The sequence below is a fragment of the Agelaius phoeniceus genome, chromosome 10 (assembly GCF_051311805.1).
Source record: "Agelaius phoeniceus isolate bAgePho1 chromosome 10, bAgePho1.hap1, whole genome shotgun sequence".
Classification (NCBI taxonomy): domain Eukaryota; kingdom Metazoa; phylum Chordata; class Aves; order Passeriformes; family Icteridae; genus Agelaius; species Agelaius phoeniceus.
The window spans coordinates 27,036,387-27,052,698 of NC_135274.1; the positions used below are offsets into that span (position 1 = coordinate 27,036,387).

General features: G+C 40.5%; 1 protein-coding gene across 2 annotated transcripts in view; it reads left to right on the forward strand.

Moving 5' to 3' along the window:
* The first annotated feature begins 818 nt into the window (after window positions 1-818).
* Window positions 819-16,312, forward strand: part of WWTR1 (WW domain containing transcription regulator 1) — a 44,116-nt gene continuing 28,622 nt past the window's right edge. Inside the window, exon 1 of one of the 2 annotated variants that reach the window (XM_054639581.2) lies at window positions 819-1,489. In XM_054639581.2, the coding sequence (XP_054495556.1) occupies window positions 1,101-1,489 (389 nt within the window). In that variant the 5' untranslated portion in view covers window positions 819-1,100. The remainder of the gene's footprint in view (window positions 1,490-16,312) is intronic. The other variant, XM_077183601.1, reaches the window with a different exon arrangement.

Sequence of the window (16,312 nt, forward strand, 5' to 3'; positions counted from 1 at the left end):
ATAAAAACACTGGATGCTTCCCTCTGTAAAAACCAACACTTAAGTTGGAACGTGAACAATATTATTCTTTATATACACAGCTTCTGAATTTAAACAATTTTTGGTCACATCGCTATTCAAAAGTTATTCCAAATGATCCATAAAATGAGACAAGATTAAAACAACAATTGTATTTAATAATTATAGAAAACCTCAGGTATGCACTTTGATGACAGCTCTCATTTCTAGTATAGGCTAAATCAAAGACAAGTGACTGAATGGGCAGAGATCCACAAAGCATCATGCCTGCATTTGAAACTACCCCTACGGACAGTGAGCTGGAAGGACGTAACATACAGCTCTGCACAGGACTCCTACTTGCCAGCTAAAGGCCAAACCTTATCCAAATCACAGCGAAATGGTTGCTGTCCATGTCACTACGAATGCTTAATTTCTCCCCATAGCTATAGCGTCACTAAATCATGCAATTAAACTTGTACGTGAACTAATGTAAGCATCATTTTGCTTTCAGAAATTAGTATCGCCCATTAACTTTCTGAACAACGGTTTTGGAGCAAAGCTCCTTGGCTTGGCAGAGACAGAGCGCTCCGAAGGTTCCCCGGGCGCCACGAGCTGGGGCTGGACGGGAGCGGCCGCTCCAGCGGGGTCGCAGCGGCGAAGAGCCCGGCCGATGCCCCGGCTGCGAGCGGCACAGCGAGCGCGACGCGAGAGGGGGCGCGGGCGGGGCGGGCTCCGCTGGCCTCCAGGGCCGTCCCGTGCCCAAAGTTTCCGCGGCAGTTGCATAACTGCGGGTGGGGCGGCGCGGGGGCCGGGCTGGAGCCGCCGGCACTGCCCCGTCCCGGCGCTGCCCCGTCCCGCCGCTGCCCCGTCCCGCCGCTGCCCGCCGGGGGGAGGGCGCCGCGCTGCCCGGGGCCGCCCCGCCCGCCCGGGACAGCGGCGCGGCTGGCGGGGGCGCAGAGGCTCCGTCCGCCCGCTCTGCTCCCGGCGAGCCCGCCCGCTCCGGAGGGCACGTCCTCGGCGGCGGCCCGGCAGCGGGGCCGGCCCCGGCCACCGCCCGTCCCGGGACGGCTGCGCCCGCCGCCGGGCCAGAGGCGCGGACAATGAACCCCGCGGCCGCGGCCCCGCCGCCGGGGCAGCAGGTAATCCACGTCACGCAGGACCTGGACACGGAGCTGGAGGCGCTTTTCAACGCGGTGATGAACCCCAGGCCCAGCTCCTGGCGCAAGAAGATCCTGCCCGAGTCCTTCTTCAGGGAGCCCGACTCGGGCTCGCACTCGCGGCAGTCGAGCACGGACTCGGGCGGGCCCCCGCCGCGCCTGGCGCCCGTGCACGTCCGCTCGCACTCCTCGCCCGCCTCGCTGCCCGGCGCGGGCGCGGCGCCGCAGCACGGGCACCTTCGGCAGCGCTCCTGCGATGTCACGGACGAGCGGCCGCTGCCGCCGGGCTGGGAGATGGCGCTCACGCAGACCGGGCAGCGCTACTTCCTCAAGTGAGTGCGGCGGGGGAAGCGGCCGGGGGCATCGCGGGGCGCTCGCCGGGAGCGGGCTGCGCCGTAAGGCGGCGGGGTGGCCTCCGGGTCCGGGGTGTGTGCGGCATTCCGGGGGGGAAATCCCTTCCCGGTGGGGGGAGAGAGGCGAGTGAGAAGTCCTGCCGTGTTTGTTGATAACGAATTTCTTTCCTGCTTGGCCACACGTCCAAGATTCTGAAACATAATTTTTTTGAGAAAAAGTTGAAAGCCAGTTATTTCAGGGAGTTTCTGGGACGTGGGAGCAGAGCTCTGCATGCCCGTGACCTGCCGAAGGTGGAAGGGGCTGTGGATGGGTGGGAGTTGCCCGGCCCGGCTCCGGCCGCGGTGGGTCTGAAGCATCCCCGTCCGCCGGGACGCGCAGGAGGCCGCCTTGTTCTAGCGACAGGCTTTGGGAAGTGTGGTAACACAACTGCCGATATCTCTTCTGGCCAGTCATTTTCGCCAGAGCGTTTTATTTATGACAATTGACACTTGATTCAAAGCCGTTTAATAGGCCTGAAAATAAGCAATAGCTGTAGTAAGTGGTAAGGCAGCAGTGCCTTATTTTGGTAGATTCTGTAAGTCAGCTACAGATTCATTGCAAACTAAGTCGTACTGCATTAACTTGGTAAATAAGATAAAATGTTTGCTAATGAAATAAAACATTTACTGATGAAGCATCTACCTCTGGATATTGAGGGAGTTAAACTGCCAGGACTCCAGGATGTGATTTACTTGCTTACTACAGCCTTCTTGTTCAGAAGAGTAAAATCTTGAGTTCACATATGTTCACCCATGTGTGGGTATTCAGCCATCATAAATGTCATAGAAACAGTGTGTGAGGGGAAAAAGAGACAAAACTGTTTAGAAAAGTGAAAAAAAAATTACTTGATTGTACAATGATTTCTTTGCCTTGTGGGTTTGGAATCTCTAACGGATTACTCAAGAGCCCAGTCTCTGAATAACTCTGCAGAGTTTAGATTTTTTGCCTTTTGTCACACTCTGAGCTAACAGCAAAGCATGTAAATACTTTTCTGTATGTCACTGTATGTTGTTTATGATACTGTGTGCATATGTCCCAGGGTCCAAACTTAGAAGTTTGTTATTAATCTGGTTTATCACTTAAATGAGAAGATCTCACGTCTCTGCACTTTGCATGGATTTTTCTCAATAGAACAAGCTACAGAGAAGTAGCTGACTGACAGGAACAGTGTAACAGACCATTCATAAGTAATTATTCAATATAAATTCTTGCTAGGGTTTGGCTAGGGAGTGTTTTCAGATACCTCTGGCTAAAAATTGCATAATATAATCTTTGTATGCTCTGTGTCTTTTGACTAATATCAAAATGAGCTCATGTGGTTTCACCTTCCTGTCATGCATTTCTGACCTAGAGACAAAGTTTTCCAAGTCAATGGATTCTTGTTGCTTAGGCCAAAAATAAAAGGCCTTTAGTAAATGGAAAGCATAGGTAAAAGGCTCCAAGCGGTTTTAATTTTTTTTTCCAAATCCTGTCAACAGTAATACTCTGATTAACAACATTCTTTTAAATATAAAATATAATATGCATTGTGCATGTAATTTGTTACCTAAGTTAATATTTGTTTTATTTCCCCAGTTTTATCTGTCCAATAGAACTTCTCTCGTTTATATAAAAATTAATTGGAATAATGCATTTCTTTATACCTTCAATGTATTTTGTTATACGCCAATGCTTTGGGGAGTAATATTTAGCTATAAAATGCTCTCATGTGAATGATATTATTTTACAAATGATGTAATATTCTTCAGGTGAAAATACAATTTAAGATTGATTATGGAAAGCAGCATTTAAAGCTGTGTGCAGTACAATAATAGGTGATGTGCTAAAAGTCATATTTGATTAAACTAGGCATACAAAGTTACATTTCTCTATACTCAAGGGGAAAAAAAATGCTTTCCAGCATAATGATAAAGATTTGTTTCTTGGCATTAGCAAAAAAATATTGAGAAACCAATTGAAAGTAAATAGACATAATAGGTCCTATTAAAGCCTTAATTATCTGTTGAAGTTTAGAATGCAATTTGTTGTATTAAAACATATTTTAAATAATTATTTAACAGAAGTACTAGTGTGAGTTTCAATGAACAGTGAGCTAACCTTGTTGATGGGGAACCAGCTACAACTTGAAGCAGTTGCAGTCCTGCATGTCAGTTCCTGCAGAAATTTTCTGGCTGTGACTGGAAGAAACATAAGTAGCCTGGGGACCACTCCACCCTGTAATTAAATACCAAACCACATAAGTGGGGGCTGGAAAACAGGCTAATGAACACACACTTGCAGCAATGTTATCTAAAGCATTTTTCTCTGTGAGCATGTGTGGAAAAAAATGTAAGTGTGATCTATTTGTGATAAAAAGCATTTCTGTAGAGACAGGCCTACTGCCTGCTCTTACGCCGTGAGCAGGGAATGTCAGTTGCATATTGAACTACATGCTGGGCTATGTATACATATTCTGTAAAAAGAATGTTTCAAGTATTACTTTATACCAACTTGGTTTAGCTGGTGCAGCCTCATATTTCAAATGAAGACTGAGGGTTTCATATTTTCTCAATGTGTGTAGAGATCTTCTCGGTCAGACTCTCATAAACAGATTTGTGAAACTTTTGCCACTGTTATCTTTATCACTGTTATTTTTAAAATGTTACAGTAAACATTTGCCATATCAAGACATATTTGCCAGTAAGTTCTGCTCGGGGATAAGGAAGCTAATTACTTACAATACTTCATTTACTCAAAATGTTCAGATTTTTTCTTACTGGTTTCTGTTGGAATAGAACTTGATTTAACACATGACCAGTTTTATATAACTAAGCGTGTTCAGCAGGACAGCAGAAGAGTAATATAAATAATATAAATACTATAAAAAGTAACACAAGTACAATGAAAATCTTTTTTCCTGAGAATGACAAAACAAATAGCACTAAGATAGCTGAACTGCTGAAGTGATTTTCTAATATGGTCTTTCCTTGAAAAGCATTTGTGTTAATTCTGTAGAGACTGTTGTTATTTTACATTGGTAATTTACACTGTGCTTGGTCCTGCACAGCATTCGTCATAGAGAAACTTTTCCATCTTGGTGCATGTAGCTACACAGCTGGAAGTGGGGGAGGAGATGGGCAGTGCTTGAGGAGGTCACTCAGGTTCTGGTAGGAATGTGGAACACGCTGGTGCCTCTGCACTGCACGCACAGGTCTGGCCTCAGGGTGTGACGGCTGTCCTGCCGGGGGCTCCCATGGCCTTGGCTTTCCTTGGTCCTTGGAGAGGAGTGGTGCAAGGCAAGAGGCCATGCATCCCTGCTGGCTTTGGCGTTGGGCAGTACAGAGAGACATTTCACAGATTCATGGGGCTTTTGGAGCATTTAGTCCACACCTTAAGTGAATTTTTTTGTTCCCTGTTTCCAGTGGTTATTCCTGTGGGACTTAGAGCCTGAACTCTTCCCCTTGCCAGTATCCCTTTATTAAAAATAAATTGTAACGTGCTAGACACTACCAGGATGTATCATTGCCAATGGCTTTTATCCAAAATTGAGTGCATTAAAGAGTTCTTAACAGGCAAGAAGCTGTAATGCACCGCTGAAGTTTAATTGTCAGAAATTCAACCATAGCTCACATTTATAACTCATTTTAGAGATACTTAAGAAGTTCTGAGATTGGAATGCACACATCAAAACTGAATTTTCAACCTGTAATTGACAGCATTAGGGGTCTGTTTGATTGCTCCTCAAGTGCTGATTTAATGAGGATGATGTTGGAGTTCCATTTAAAAACTACCAAGGATCCATGAGCTGCTCTTCTCTGAATTTGGCAGTAGGACCAGCTACAGAGTTTCTGATGAAGGCTGGTATCTATTCATTTTCTGGTCCAAGATGCTGTCTTTCCATGATGAACAGACTGGTTTTTTCAGAATCTAAAAATCATGTCATCAGTGCTGCTTTAAAGGCTTTGGTGGTTAATGTGGAGCTTAATAAAATCTGAGGACTGAAGCAGATATGGAATAAAATTGCTTCAGGGACGCATTTGATTTGCAGGATGGGATCCAGTTCCCTCTCCCGTTGAGTTTTCTGAGTTAGGATACAAGCTACATTTTGTATCCTAAAGTATCAGTGAAACACCAGTGAAGAAGAAAGCTTTAACCAAGACTGCACTGACCCTAGAAGTATTTACAAGAAGAATTTCCTTTGAGGAAATATTTAAGAAAATTCTTGTAAAGAGCTGTCTAGAAGCAGAATTTGAATTTTGCTGTATGCATTTCTAAATTATTTAAGCAATCCGTGGTAGCTGTCCTTTACAAACTACTGTGTTGATATATTAGACTTATGTACAATTTTAAGATAATAAATTAATAATGTGCACATGGAATTATTGGTTTAATGAAATTTGTCTTAAGTTAGTCCTTTAAGTCATAGTGTTAACCCAAAGTCCTTGAGTACTTGTGCATTAATGGAAAACAACTGTCATACATTCATCTCATTAGATGAGCTGAAAATACAATTGCTTTTTTGCATTAATGATTAGGAAATAGTAACAATTAGCATATTCTTAGAAAGATATCTATAGAATTGATACAGGCGTTATTTAAGAATGCTACCATGAAAACTGGACCTTTTCTCTGAACCCATCTGAAAGGGTTTTGTCTTTACAAATGGTTTGGGTTGCGCAAAGAAAGAAAATGAATAGTAGGTTTATTTTTATCATGTTTGTGAGCTGCTATAGTCAATATCTAAAAGCTGGTCTGCCTGACCATCTTTACTCCATAAGTAATAAATGACAGTGTGGAGAAATGTCTGCTTCTGAAGGTTATGGATGTGTTCAATTTTAAACAGGCTTGACAATATAGAATCTGTAAAGTCTTACTTTCAAGATTTTTGCTGTTCACTCCTTCAAATAGTGTTGGAAGAGTCAGTGGTTGGGCTTTGGCTTGTTTCCTTTTGGATGCTTTGGCTGAAGTTGAACATTCTGTCTTTTTGATGTCGGGGCCTATTACAGGACAAGAGCTTCTTTGTAACAGAGTGTTTGGTGCTCAGGGGCCTTGCTTGATTGGCAGATACAAATTGTATCAAAGCAATTAAATCCAAAGGAAATGTCATGTGGGCTGAGTTTCAACATAAAGACTTGTGGCATTTTCCCTCTTCATTTAGGGAGAGAAAGGTCAGCATGATGTAGGGTGGAGATATTTGGGGGTTATTTGTTTCTTTGCTTGTTTGTTTGTGGATCTTTTTATTTTCTTTAACTCAAAGTCCAGACCTAGAGAATTCTTTAAGAATGGAAAACTTGGGAACACTGCAGTTTTCCCTACCTATGACTATTTTAAAGGCAAATGTGATGGAAGCTGCACTGCAGAGACAGGCACAGCCTTGCTAAGAGAATTGAGCAGAATATATTGTGTTAAAACTGAAAGAATTGCCTAGAGTGTCACCAGAAAATAATGGAGTATAAAGGCAGATGTGAAAGAGGAGGCGGCTGCTCGCATGTCCTCGTGGTTCACAGCGTGTGCATCAGCAGTCACAGCACAAGCACAGCAGAGCTGCAGGTTCAGACACAGCTTTTCCTGCCGTGACTTGTTTCTCTGATCATGTCTGCTGACCCCTCTCTGTTTGCATGATCAAAATGTTCCTTTTTGTTTATCAGGTATTGATCTGTCCCTGATAATTTTTGGACGCATTATTCTGACAGTCTTCCAGGTTTGAGACTAGCAAGATGCTTCCATGCTACTTTTGAGTTTTTTCTTGTACCACAAGTAATAGTTTTTTCCTACCTGTGATCGATTTTCCTTGTCTGTCTACTGGGTTTTTTATTAAATGTTCTATATTCCTGTTTTCCAATGATGGATTGGTGAGAAAAGGTTTAAGCATTACAAAATGCAGTAATAGTCCTCCGTCAAGCAATTATTGAAGGTAATATTGAAAATAACATGGAATGTTATTTTCACAGTGTTTGAACTGCGAGCCTTAAATTTTGTGTGGGCTTTTAGAGAAGTTTTCAAAACTTCTTGATTGATGTATTTTCTTAGTTTTCACTGTCACTGTGAGGCCCCTGAGCTCAGCAGCCTCTGAGCAGCAGGAAGTGGGAATCGTTGGGAGCTGACCTGGGCTGAAGGAAACGGCAGTGAGGTTCCTGTTGTGCTGCCGACCGTGTCCCTTCGGAAATCATGTAATTTCTCTGTGCCTTCTTTTCTGGGCTTCATTTCAGCATCTGTTCTTGTCCATGAAAAAACTTCTGTGTATTGAAACAGGCAGTGTACAGTAATCAAACTTAAATATTGCTTCATGGACGTTGTTTCTTACCATGCAAGCTTACACCCTTTTGTGTTCCCATGGATCAGCTCAGACTTTATCACCAAAATATCACAGGCAGTTGCTGGTGATTCCTGATTGATTGCTGCCAGCAACAGGAGTTCAAAATCCCTGAAAGGAATACAGATTGCTCTTTGAATACACTTCTGCCACTGGCAAAAGCTAGCTATAGTTTGTACAAACTACAGCAACTCCCCAAAGGCTTTTGAAGATAGAGCACATAGAGGTATGTGCAAGGAAGGCACCTTACCCAGCTGGAGTTTGTTAGATTTTCAGATCATATTTCCAAAGGTCTCCTCACCTGATAAAATCATCTGACCAATGTGGGTTGTAAGTCACCTTTAAAAAAAAAAATGAAAGGAAAAAAGAACAAAACTGAATTGTTGGGTGTTTGTTTGTTTGCCTAAGCAGCCTTTTGTAATCTTAAGGTAGAAATGGCAAAGTTGTTTCAGAAGTTTCTTAAAATCCTGTATTTTCAAATGCTTCAGGAATAGAAGTGACTGCCATATGAGAAAGGCTTTGGATTGTCTGCTTAGTCAGACTGTTTGGACAAAAGCAGCTTTTCTAATTTTGACATGTGCTCCATATGGTTTATCTCGGAGCACACAGGCAGTTCCATCCTGCGGGTGCCCATCTTTGCAGCCTCCTGCCAGTGCCCTCACCTACATTAGGTGTCTCTGGACTCAAACAAAGCAGAGTAAATCAGTGCAGCCTGTGCTGTGTGGGCATCATTGTGCAGCTCTGTGGGGAATGTAGAAAAGGTTAGCCTTTTGGAGCTGACAGCCAGAATTTTGTGTGGGAATTCTTCACAGAAGGTTTTTTTATTTCACATTTGGTTTTGATACTGCATTTCCCATTTCATGTTTTACTCATTCTATTGTATGTGTCTAAACAGAAATATAAGTGCTTTTGCTTCAGAGATTGGGGAAAATATTTTTTGCAAATGAAGCAAAATGAATGATGAAGAAAAGATGATGTAAAGGAATGCCTACTGTTACTTAAAATGTAATTTCTAAAGGTATAAAGCAGGCTGAATTGTACTGACACATCAAAACTGAGAGTTTGATGTGAGTGAAGTTTATGAGGAAATTGTGGATCCCATTTTCATTTTGAATAAATGTGAGTCTCTGCAGCCTACAACTCTGACATGGCAGCCTTGCCAGCAGGAGAGGTGATGCCAGTGCCTCTTGCCATCCCTTCACACTGCAGAGGATATACCTGGTATAATGCTTTGACAGCCATTCTTTTGATAAAGACTTTTCCAGTCAGGGAATGTTATTTTCACTGTCTCTCTCAGCCCTGACATTACCAATAGTATGTTATAATATTAGATAAAGTGTAATTTTTATTAGAAGTGGTGGGGGGCTCTACTTCTTTATTCATGTTCTATAGTTTGCATTTTGTTTTTTGTCTGTTACTGGAAGACTTTGTGGGAATGGAAAATCAATGAAATTATGCTACTGCAAAAGAGCAGACAATGTAAAATTTAATAACTAGAGTAAATGAGATTTCTAGTGAGACTATTTATAACTTACTGAAAGTGCAGTAGTAAATTATTGATATGTAAAAGAAATTAAGCTTTTGTTAAAGATTACTAGTCAGTAAAGGCATGTATGTTACAAAAGCTTTTTCAAAGCTAGGAGAGCTCCTGGTTTGAGATTTGTAACTTTATAAAAACCTTAGCAATTTAAGTCCATAAGTCATAAATGAAAAAACAGCTCTTGGTGTTAACCATGCTAATGCTCACCCAAATATATGAAGAAATCTTATTTTAAACGGTCATCTGCAGTGACTGGATAATTCACATTATTATGTTTATTTTCTTTCTGTGGTAGTCTTTCTTTGAAGACAAAGGGAAGATCTAACTTTGATTCCATAAACTCTGTTTAGTCATATATATATCTTGTGAATTATTTGGCAAATTTGGCACGATTTCCATTGCCAAATATCTGCATGAAGGGTCATGCTGCCATGGCAGGTCCCTGTTTTGTACTGCAGTGTGGAAATGAGGGAGCAGTCTGGTGCAACAGAAGCAGTTTCAGGTGCTGCACATTCCAGAAAGCAGCTCCTGTGCTGATTCTCTTGTCAAATAATTGCTAAAACTTGGGCATTGGAATGATCCTGGTATTTGTGCTGTATATTTATGGTCAAATGCTGCTCAAAACATTCACTAAATTTTGAGGTTTTCCACGGTTTTTTTAGCAATCATGACAGATCTTTCTTGTAGCTAAGAGTTGGACAATAAAGGGCGAAAGAGCATAAGTTTGCAGATAAAACAAACTGTGATGCAGTTAAGATACTGTCAGTTTCCATTTTGTGCTGCTTTTCCTGCAGATACAGACATATGTTTGCATTTATTTGAGTCATTTTGTGGTACTGCCTGGTTTGCTTTACTAAAAGCATGCCTTCTACTGAGGATATTGTCTCATGAACATTTCCTTTTTCTGTCAGGATGGCTTCTACTAGAACAATATTTTCAGTGGTCTTTTTTTATCTTAGAGAAACAAATGTCTGATTCATTTTTCTAGAAAAAACAGGAAGCTGTGAAGTAGACAGACTGGAAAAGAAATGCATGCTGTTACCTAAAATGTAATTTCTAAAGGTATAAAGCAAACTGGAAGTAACTCTTTGTTAGATTCTGAGGGGATATTACAGTTTCACTGTTTTTTCTCCTATTATCTGGACCTCATGTGAAGAACAATTTAAGATGATCTTGTTAAAAAAACCAAAACCCAAAAAACACTTACTCATATGAAAACTTCAGATGAAAGCAGTTTCCGTGCAGCAGCCTCTGCACTTTTGTGAGTGATGTTTTCTGTCCCCTTGTTCAGTATTGCTGCACTGGGTCTGACAGATTTTCAGCACAACTACTTTTCAAAGCAAGAGAAAAGACCAAATGGGGAGATGGAAGTTGGGAGTTCTTTCTGGCATGTATGAGGTTGAGATCTTTTTAAAATGGAATGACATGATCAATGGATAAAATGTTCTAATTAATTGTAATAGACTGAAAAACCCTGCATATTCATAATCAGGTTACTAAGCATGGCTCTTTTTTTTTTTTTTTTTTGGTTGGTTGGTTTTTTTGGTTTTTTTTACTGTAGAAATGATTGATCCTAGAGGCAGATTATTCTCAGATTTGCATGCAGATTTGTTATTATGACCTTCTTGGGTGCTGGAAATATCCACAGACATTTTGCACCTGTAAAAAGCAAAATGACCACATGTTGAAAGGGAAGTGGAGCATTACAAATCCCATACCACAGTAATCACTGCAGTGGGATTATGGTTCTCAGTACATGCAATCCCAAGTATTAACTCAGTGGTGGGGTGTTGATGCTGTGCTGTATCACTGGTTCTAGGCTTGACCTTGCTGTGAATAATCTGGTCCTCCATCCCTGTGCCTTTGGTACTGTTCTTTTCTCTCTGAGAGCTGTAGTCTTTACTGTTGCTGTAAATACAAAAATGAGAAATTATTGAAAAATTATTCCCTTAGCACAAGCATTGTGAAAATTTGAAGATTTGTCCTTCATGTCCCCCATGATAGAGGGGTGCATCCTAAGGAAAAGTCAAGCTAAAAGACTTCTGTTATTCTCACATTTTGTACACTGACAAATAGGAGATGAACTTCCTCAGAGCTGTAATGAAATAGCTCTGTTGAAAATATGTGAAGTTCAGTTTTGGCTTCTGCAGATAAGTAAAATACTGTGTGGAAAGATTACCTTGACTCTATTTATAAAGCACCTGCACAGTGCAAAGCCATCAGCAATGTTTCCCTCTTATTTGAAGTGGTGTTTTTTTCTTGATGACTGTACTAGGAACAGCAGAGAAGAAGAAAATTCTGAACTAAAATTCCTCTTGGGGGCATATGGAAGGAACATATCACTGCAAGAATTCCATCTGATACAGACCTGAATTTTTCCTGACTCTGTTGGGCAGGCCCCTGTTGTGGCTTGGGTTTCAGGTACTGGCAGAAGGGAAATGTTTTCTAGTCATTCAGGTTTTTTTATCAAAAAGAAAAGTTGCAAAGGTGTTTCACCATAGGGTCTTTGAGACAAAGCTATGTCAGTTTTTAAGATTTAATTTCTATGTGACATTTTACATAAACCACAGCTTTTAAAAAATTATTTAATGTTAGCTCCTGAGAGTTTGCAGTTTACAATTGAATTATTTCTTTGAGACATTAGAATAACTATTCCTTTGATAGTGTAATTCTAGATGGCATATGCAAGAGTCTTGACCTGCCAGATCATCTCTGCTAGGCCTAAATAAATCTTGAAAATATTTAATTGTACTTTCACTTCATGCTTATTATTTAAAGTAATCTAAAGCAAGAGGATGATCTCTTTAAACATAGATGAGGCATACATAATTGTTCTTCAGTTCACATAGTTTTTCTGTATGAGGTCAAACCTCAGATATCTGGGTTAACTGTGCCATGAAAAGGACTACAAATTTAAATCCAGGGCTGATAAATGACATACCTCCTGCTGCTTAATTTGGTGCAGTTTTTAGTTCGCTGTGCAACCTTTATTTTGACCCCTTTATTTTGACAGGACTCAGTGTAAGCACTGACAGACAGAGCCTTGCATGAAAATAACAGGTAAACAATATCTTAGGTACTGGAAAACACTGTGACATTGTGAGTTCTTCATGGGGGAGCAGAGGGAGGTGCTGGGTGCTTCTCCCCATCCCTGGGGATAGGACACAAGGGTTGGTTGAGAGCTGCGTTGGGGAAGCTCAGACTGGACATCAATCTAAAGCTCTTACTGAGGCCAGTCAGACACTGGAACAAGCTCCCCAGGGAATTGGCCCCAAGCCCATTGTTGGTCAAAAAGTGTTTGGATGACTCTCAGATAGCTAGTTCAACTTTTAAGTTTCCCTTTTGGAGTCAGGCGTTGGACTGGATAATCCTCATGGGTCCTTTCCAGCTCAGGATATTATATGTTTCTATTAAATAATTCTGCATTTATTTAATAAGAAGTCCAGTTGAAATACAGGGAGACTTTTTCAGGTAAGAAGCTGGTCTGAAATATTTCATTCCTACTAGATTTTTAAAACTACATGTTAGGTACCAGATTTTAAAAGATGTATTAGGAAATTTTACAGCACTTAGGATGCTGCCTTTTAAATTCTGTTTTTCAGTCAGTGTCAGCATTTTTTGTAGCTATGATACAACATTTTAGTACTAAAAAACCCACACCTTTTCTGAGGGTAGGTAACATTTTTCTCCAGCCACTCCATATACACACACACACTCCACACTACTCCCCAGTCAAAGTTGTATTTGTTAGCCCAGTTAAATGTCTAGGCTAAACATTGCCTGATCAGTCATTCTCTTGCATTCCTAAACAAATAGATTTAGGGACTGCATTTGACTTGCTAATAGTATGTGGGATTTGTGCTGCCTCCATTTCACAGCATTATTCCTTTTGAGTACAGCACAGTGTATTCCTGTGACCTGTGCCCATCTTCTCATACCAGTAATCCTGAGGCACGTGTTCCTTGCACCCCATTAGAAATCAGTAAGATGCACCTACACTGCTAAACATCTGATATTTTTATACATTATTCTGAGCTTAAGGGAAGCCTTGCTTGTCAATATTTCAATCTTAAAAATATTTATTTTCAAATAGACTCTGTTTGATTGGAATATTACTGCAGTGTCAGAAATGACAGAAATTCCTTATGTTCAGCTAAATCTTATTTGAAATTCTGGTCTCATTTTTAAATTCTCATGTACAGAGAACACCAGTGCAGAACTGTCACCCTTCCTAAGCTCAGGTCAACTGTCAGTTTTGAGACATTGTTTCTTTATTTTGGAAATGTTTTGTTTGAGAAAACACTTGGTCTTTTAACCAGCTCCTGCTTTTCATCTGTTTTTCATGGCAAATGGTCATGTTTCCCAACCATTTGCAAACAGTGACTGTCTGGCAGGATTTCCTGGATACACGTTAGTTTTGGGATTTGAGTAAAAGGTCAGCTTTCTGAACCCTGGCGATTAGTGTGGTTATTTGTCCTGCCTTTTCTTCCATGGGAACTAATCAGCTCATATGGAAGGTAGAAATAGTGTCCAAGAAAAATTCATCTGCTAGTTAATCACCTCCACCATGAATCATAATAAAAAAATAATCCAAGTAGGACATCTCCTGACCTTTGTATACTAAAATTCTGAACAGCTGGAACGAATATGTTTGGAGTCAGAGTTTTGTAAGAAGCTTCTGAAAAAGTTATTCATAACCTGATCCCATTTTTGTCTCTTAGAGTGAGGTACTGAGGCCCTTGCAGCACATAACTCTAAGCTGTGTGAACAGAGAGAAGTGGATAACTAGTGCTGACTGTGAAAAGAACCATTTCTTTTAGACCTTTTTTTAAATATTCTAAGCTGGTCTTCAAAATTGAGAGGGTAATAAAAACAGGTAAACCAACAGATGTTTATAGAAATTTGACCAGTTTTAATTTGTTTCTTCTGACTCCACTGAAAGAAGTGATGGGATTTTTCTTATGTGCATATGCCATGTAAGAGATTGAAGCCATAGCAATTTTTCCATGTTGTGAGGGACCCCTCTAAATGGGCAGTAGGGAACAGTAGAGAATATGTTGATGTTGGTAAAAGACAGGGTTTTGTCATTATTTGCATAGAATCCATCAGACATTTCTTCAGCCCTGAAAGTGGAGGGGTGTGTTTGAGTATTAGAAGTCCTAATGGATTTCTTAATCTTATAGGGAAGAAGAAAGAGCCATGCTCCACAACCCTTAGCTCCAGCAGCTGAGTTTGGTTGATTGCTTTCCTTTTCCTCACCTTCTGAGGACTTACAAAGAGGGTAACATTCTTTTCTACCTTTTGTCTGTTCAAGAATTATGTATCTCCTGAATTGTCTGTTTTCCTTGCTGTATTCTCAGTAGTGATTAAATGGCCCAAATGGAGGAAGTAAGATAAGTCCTGATGCATTCAAGGTCATGGTTGTCTCAGCATTCATTTAAGTGAAGCAGATTTTTTCCTATTGAATTTATTTTGCAGAGGAAATGCCAAAGGCATCCTGATAGCTGCTTTCTCTGCCTGTGGTGTCTGGAGCCTTTTTTCTGCTCTAGGAATGAGATCTGAAAGTTTTGGATTTGTAGGGTGGGGGCTGGAGGGGAACAAGAAGCAGCTGTGTTGGTGGTTTTTTAGATAGGTGAGGATTCTCAGCCCCTCTGGTGTCTGTAAGAATGTCACCAGTGCCACCGACCCGCAGGTGGGTCAGTAGAGACCTGAGTGGAAGCTTTTTTAGACCTTGCAGAAATGCTGGGGCAGAACAACTCCATCAAGTAATCATGTATTCATGTCCTTATGTACATACTGCACATGGAAAAGAAATTTGTAGTGTTTATTTAACTTTAAATACATGGATTTGAAACAATGGTTCTTATGATTCTGTGATTAATCTGCATCATATAACACTTAAAAGGATAGCAGGGATCAAGAACCACAATTTGTGGTTGGATAAAAATAGAAGTGTTATGAATCATGAGCAAGTGAATAAAACTTCAGTGTTTACAGGTACCAGTCACAAAGTTGTTCCTGATGATATTTCAATAACAAATTATTTTCTATAGTGCTGAGAGATTTGAGCGGCTTGGTATTTTAAATAATTCTATCTACCTCATAACCACTATTGAGGTAGATAAATATAGACCCAAAATAATTTTATTCATCTAAATAGTTATGTCAGTGATATATTGAATTAAATTTGTTGCCTCATCAATATTTTTAGTTGGTTATGTTTAGTTGGTTATGTTTTGCATTTGCTCTTTGGCAGACCAAGGTCTTATTTACAAGATATAAATCTTGCTCTGAAGAGTTAGGGATCTGGGTCATGGAAGGAAAAAAAAAAAATAAATTAGTATCTAGTTTGGCTCTGCATGTCTGTTGTGCTGTAGCTACTGGCATTCATATTAAAATATAAGTATTGCTGTCTGTGAACAGAAGTTATTTTGAACTTCTGTTCAGTGAACAGAAGTTATTTTGGCCTTTTTGGAGCTTAATAAATGTACTGACTTGAAAGCTGAGGTTGTGAGAATGATCTCTGACTGAGAGCTGCAGTACCAGGAACTGCTTTGCACAAATGTGTGTATTTTGAGCCAGTGTTCAGTTTCTAGTGATGGAGGATTGTCTGTTTGGCAAAGGTACTCCTCAAACCAATCTGTGTTATTGTTTGGAAATCCTGACCAAGCAGTTCAGGAGCTTGTCATAGGAAAAAGTTAGAACAACTGCTGTGCATTTGTGGAAAGAAACTCTAGAGACTTTGGTAACAGTATTTTGTTTTCTTTTGAAGAAATGCTGTTCTCTGTATGATTTCAAAATCAGAAGGTAGGCAGGATTGCAGATGGGCCTACTTACAGAGTAGAAAATAGTTTTATTTCTGCAACAAAAACCTTTTACAGACATGCACTTGAATATATTGCAATGATCTGAAGCTCTTGACAAGTAATT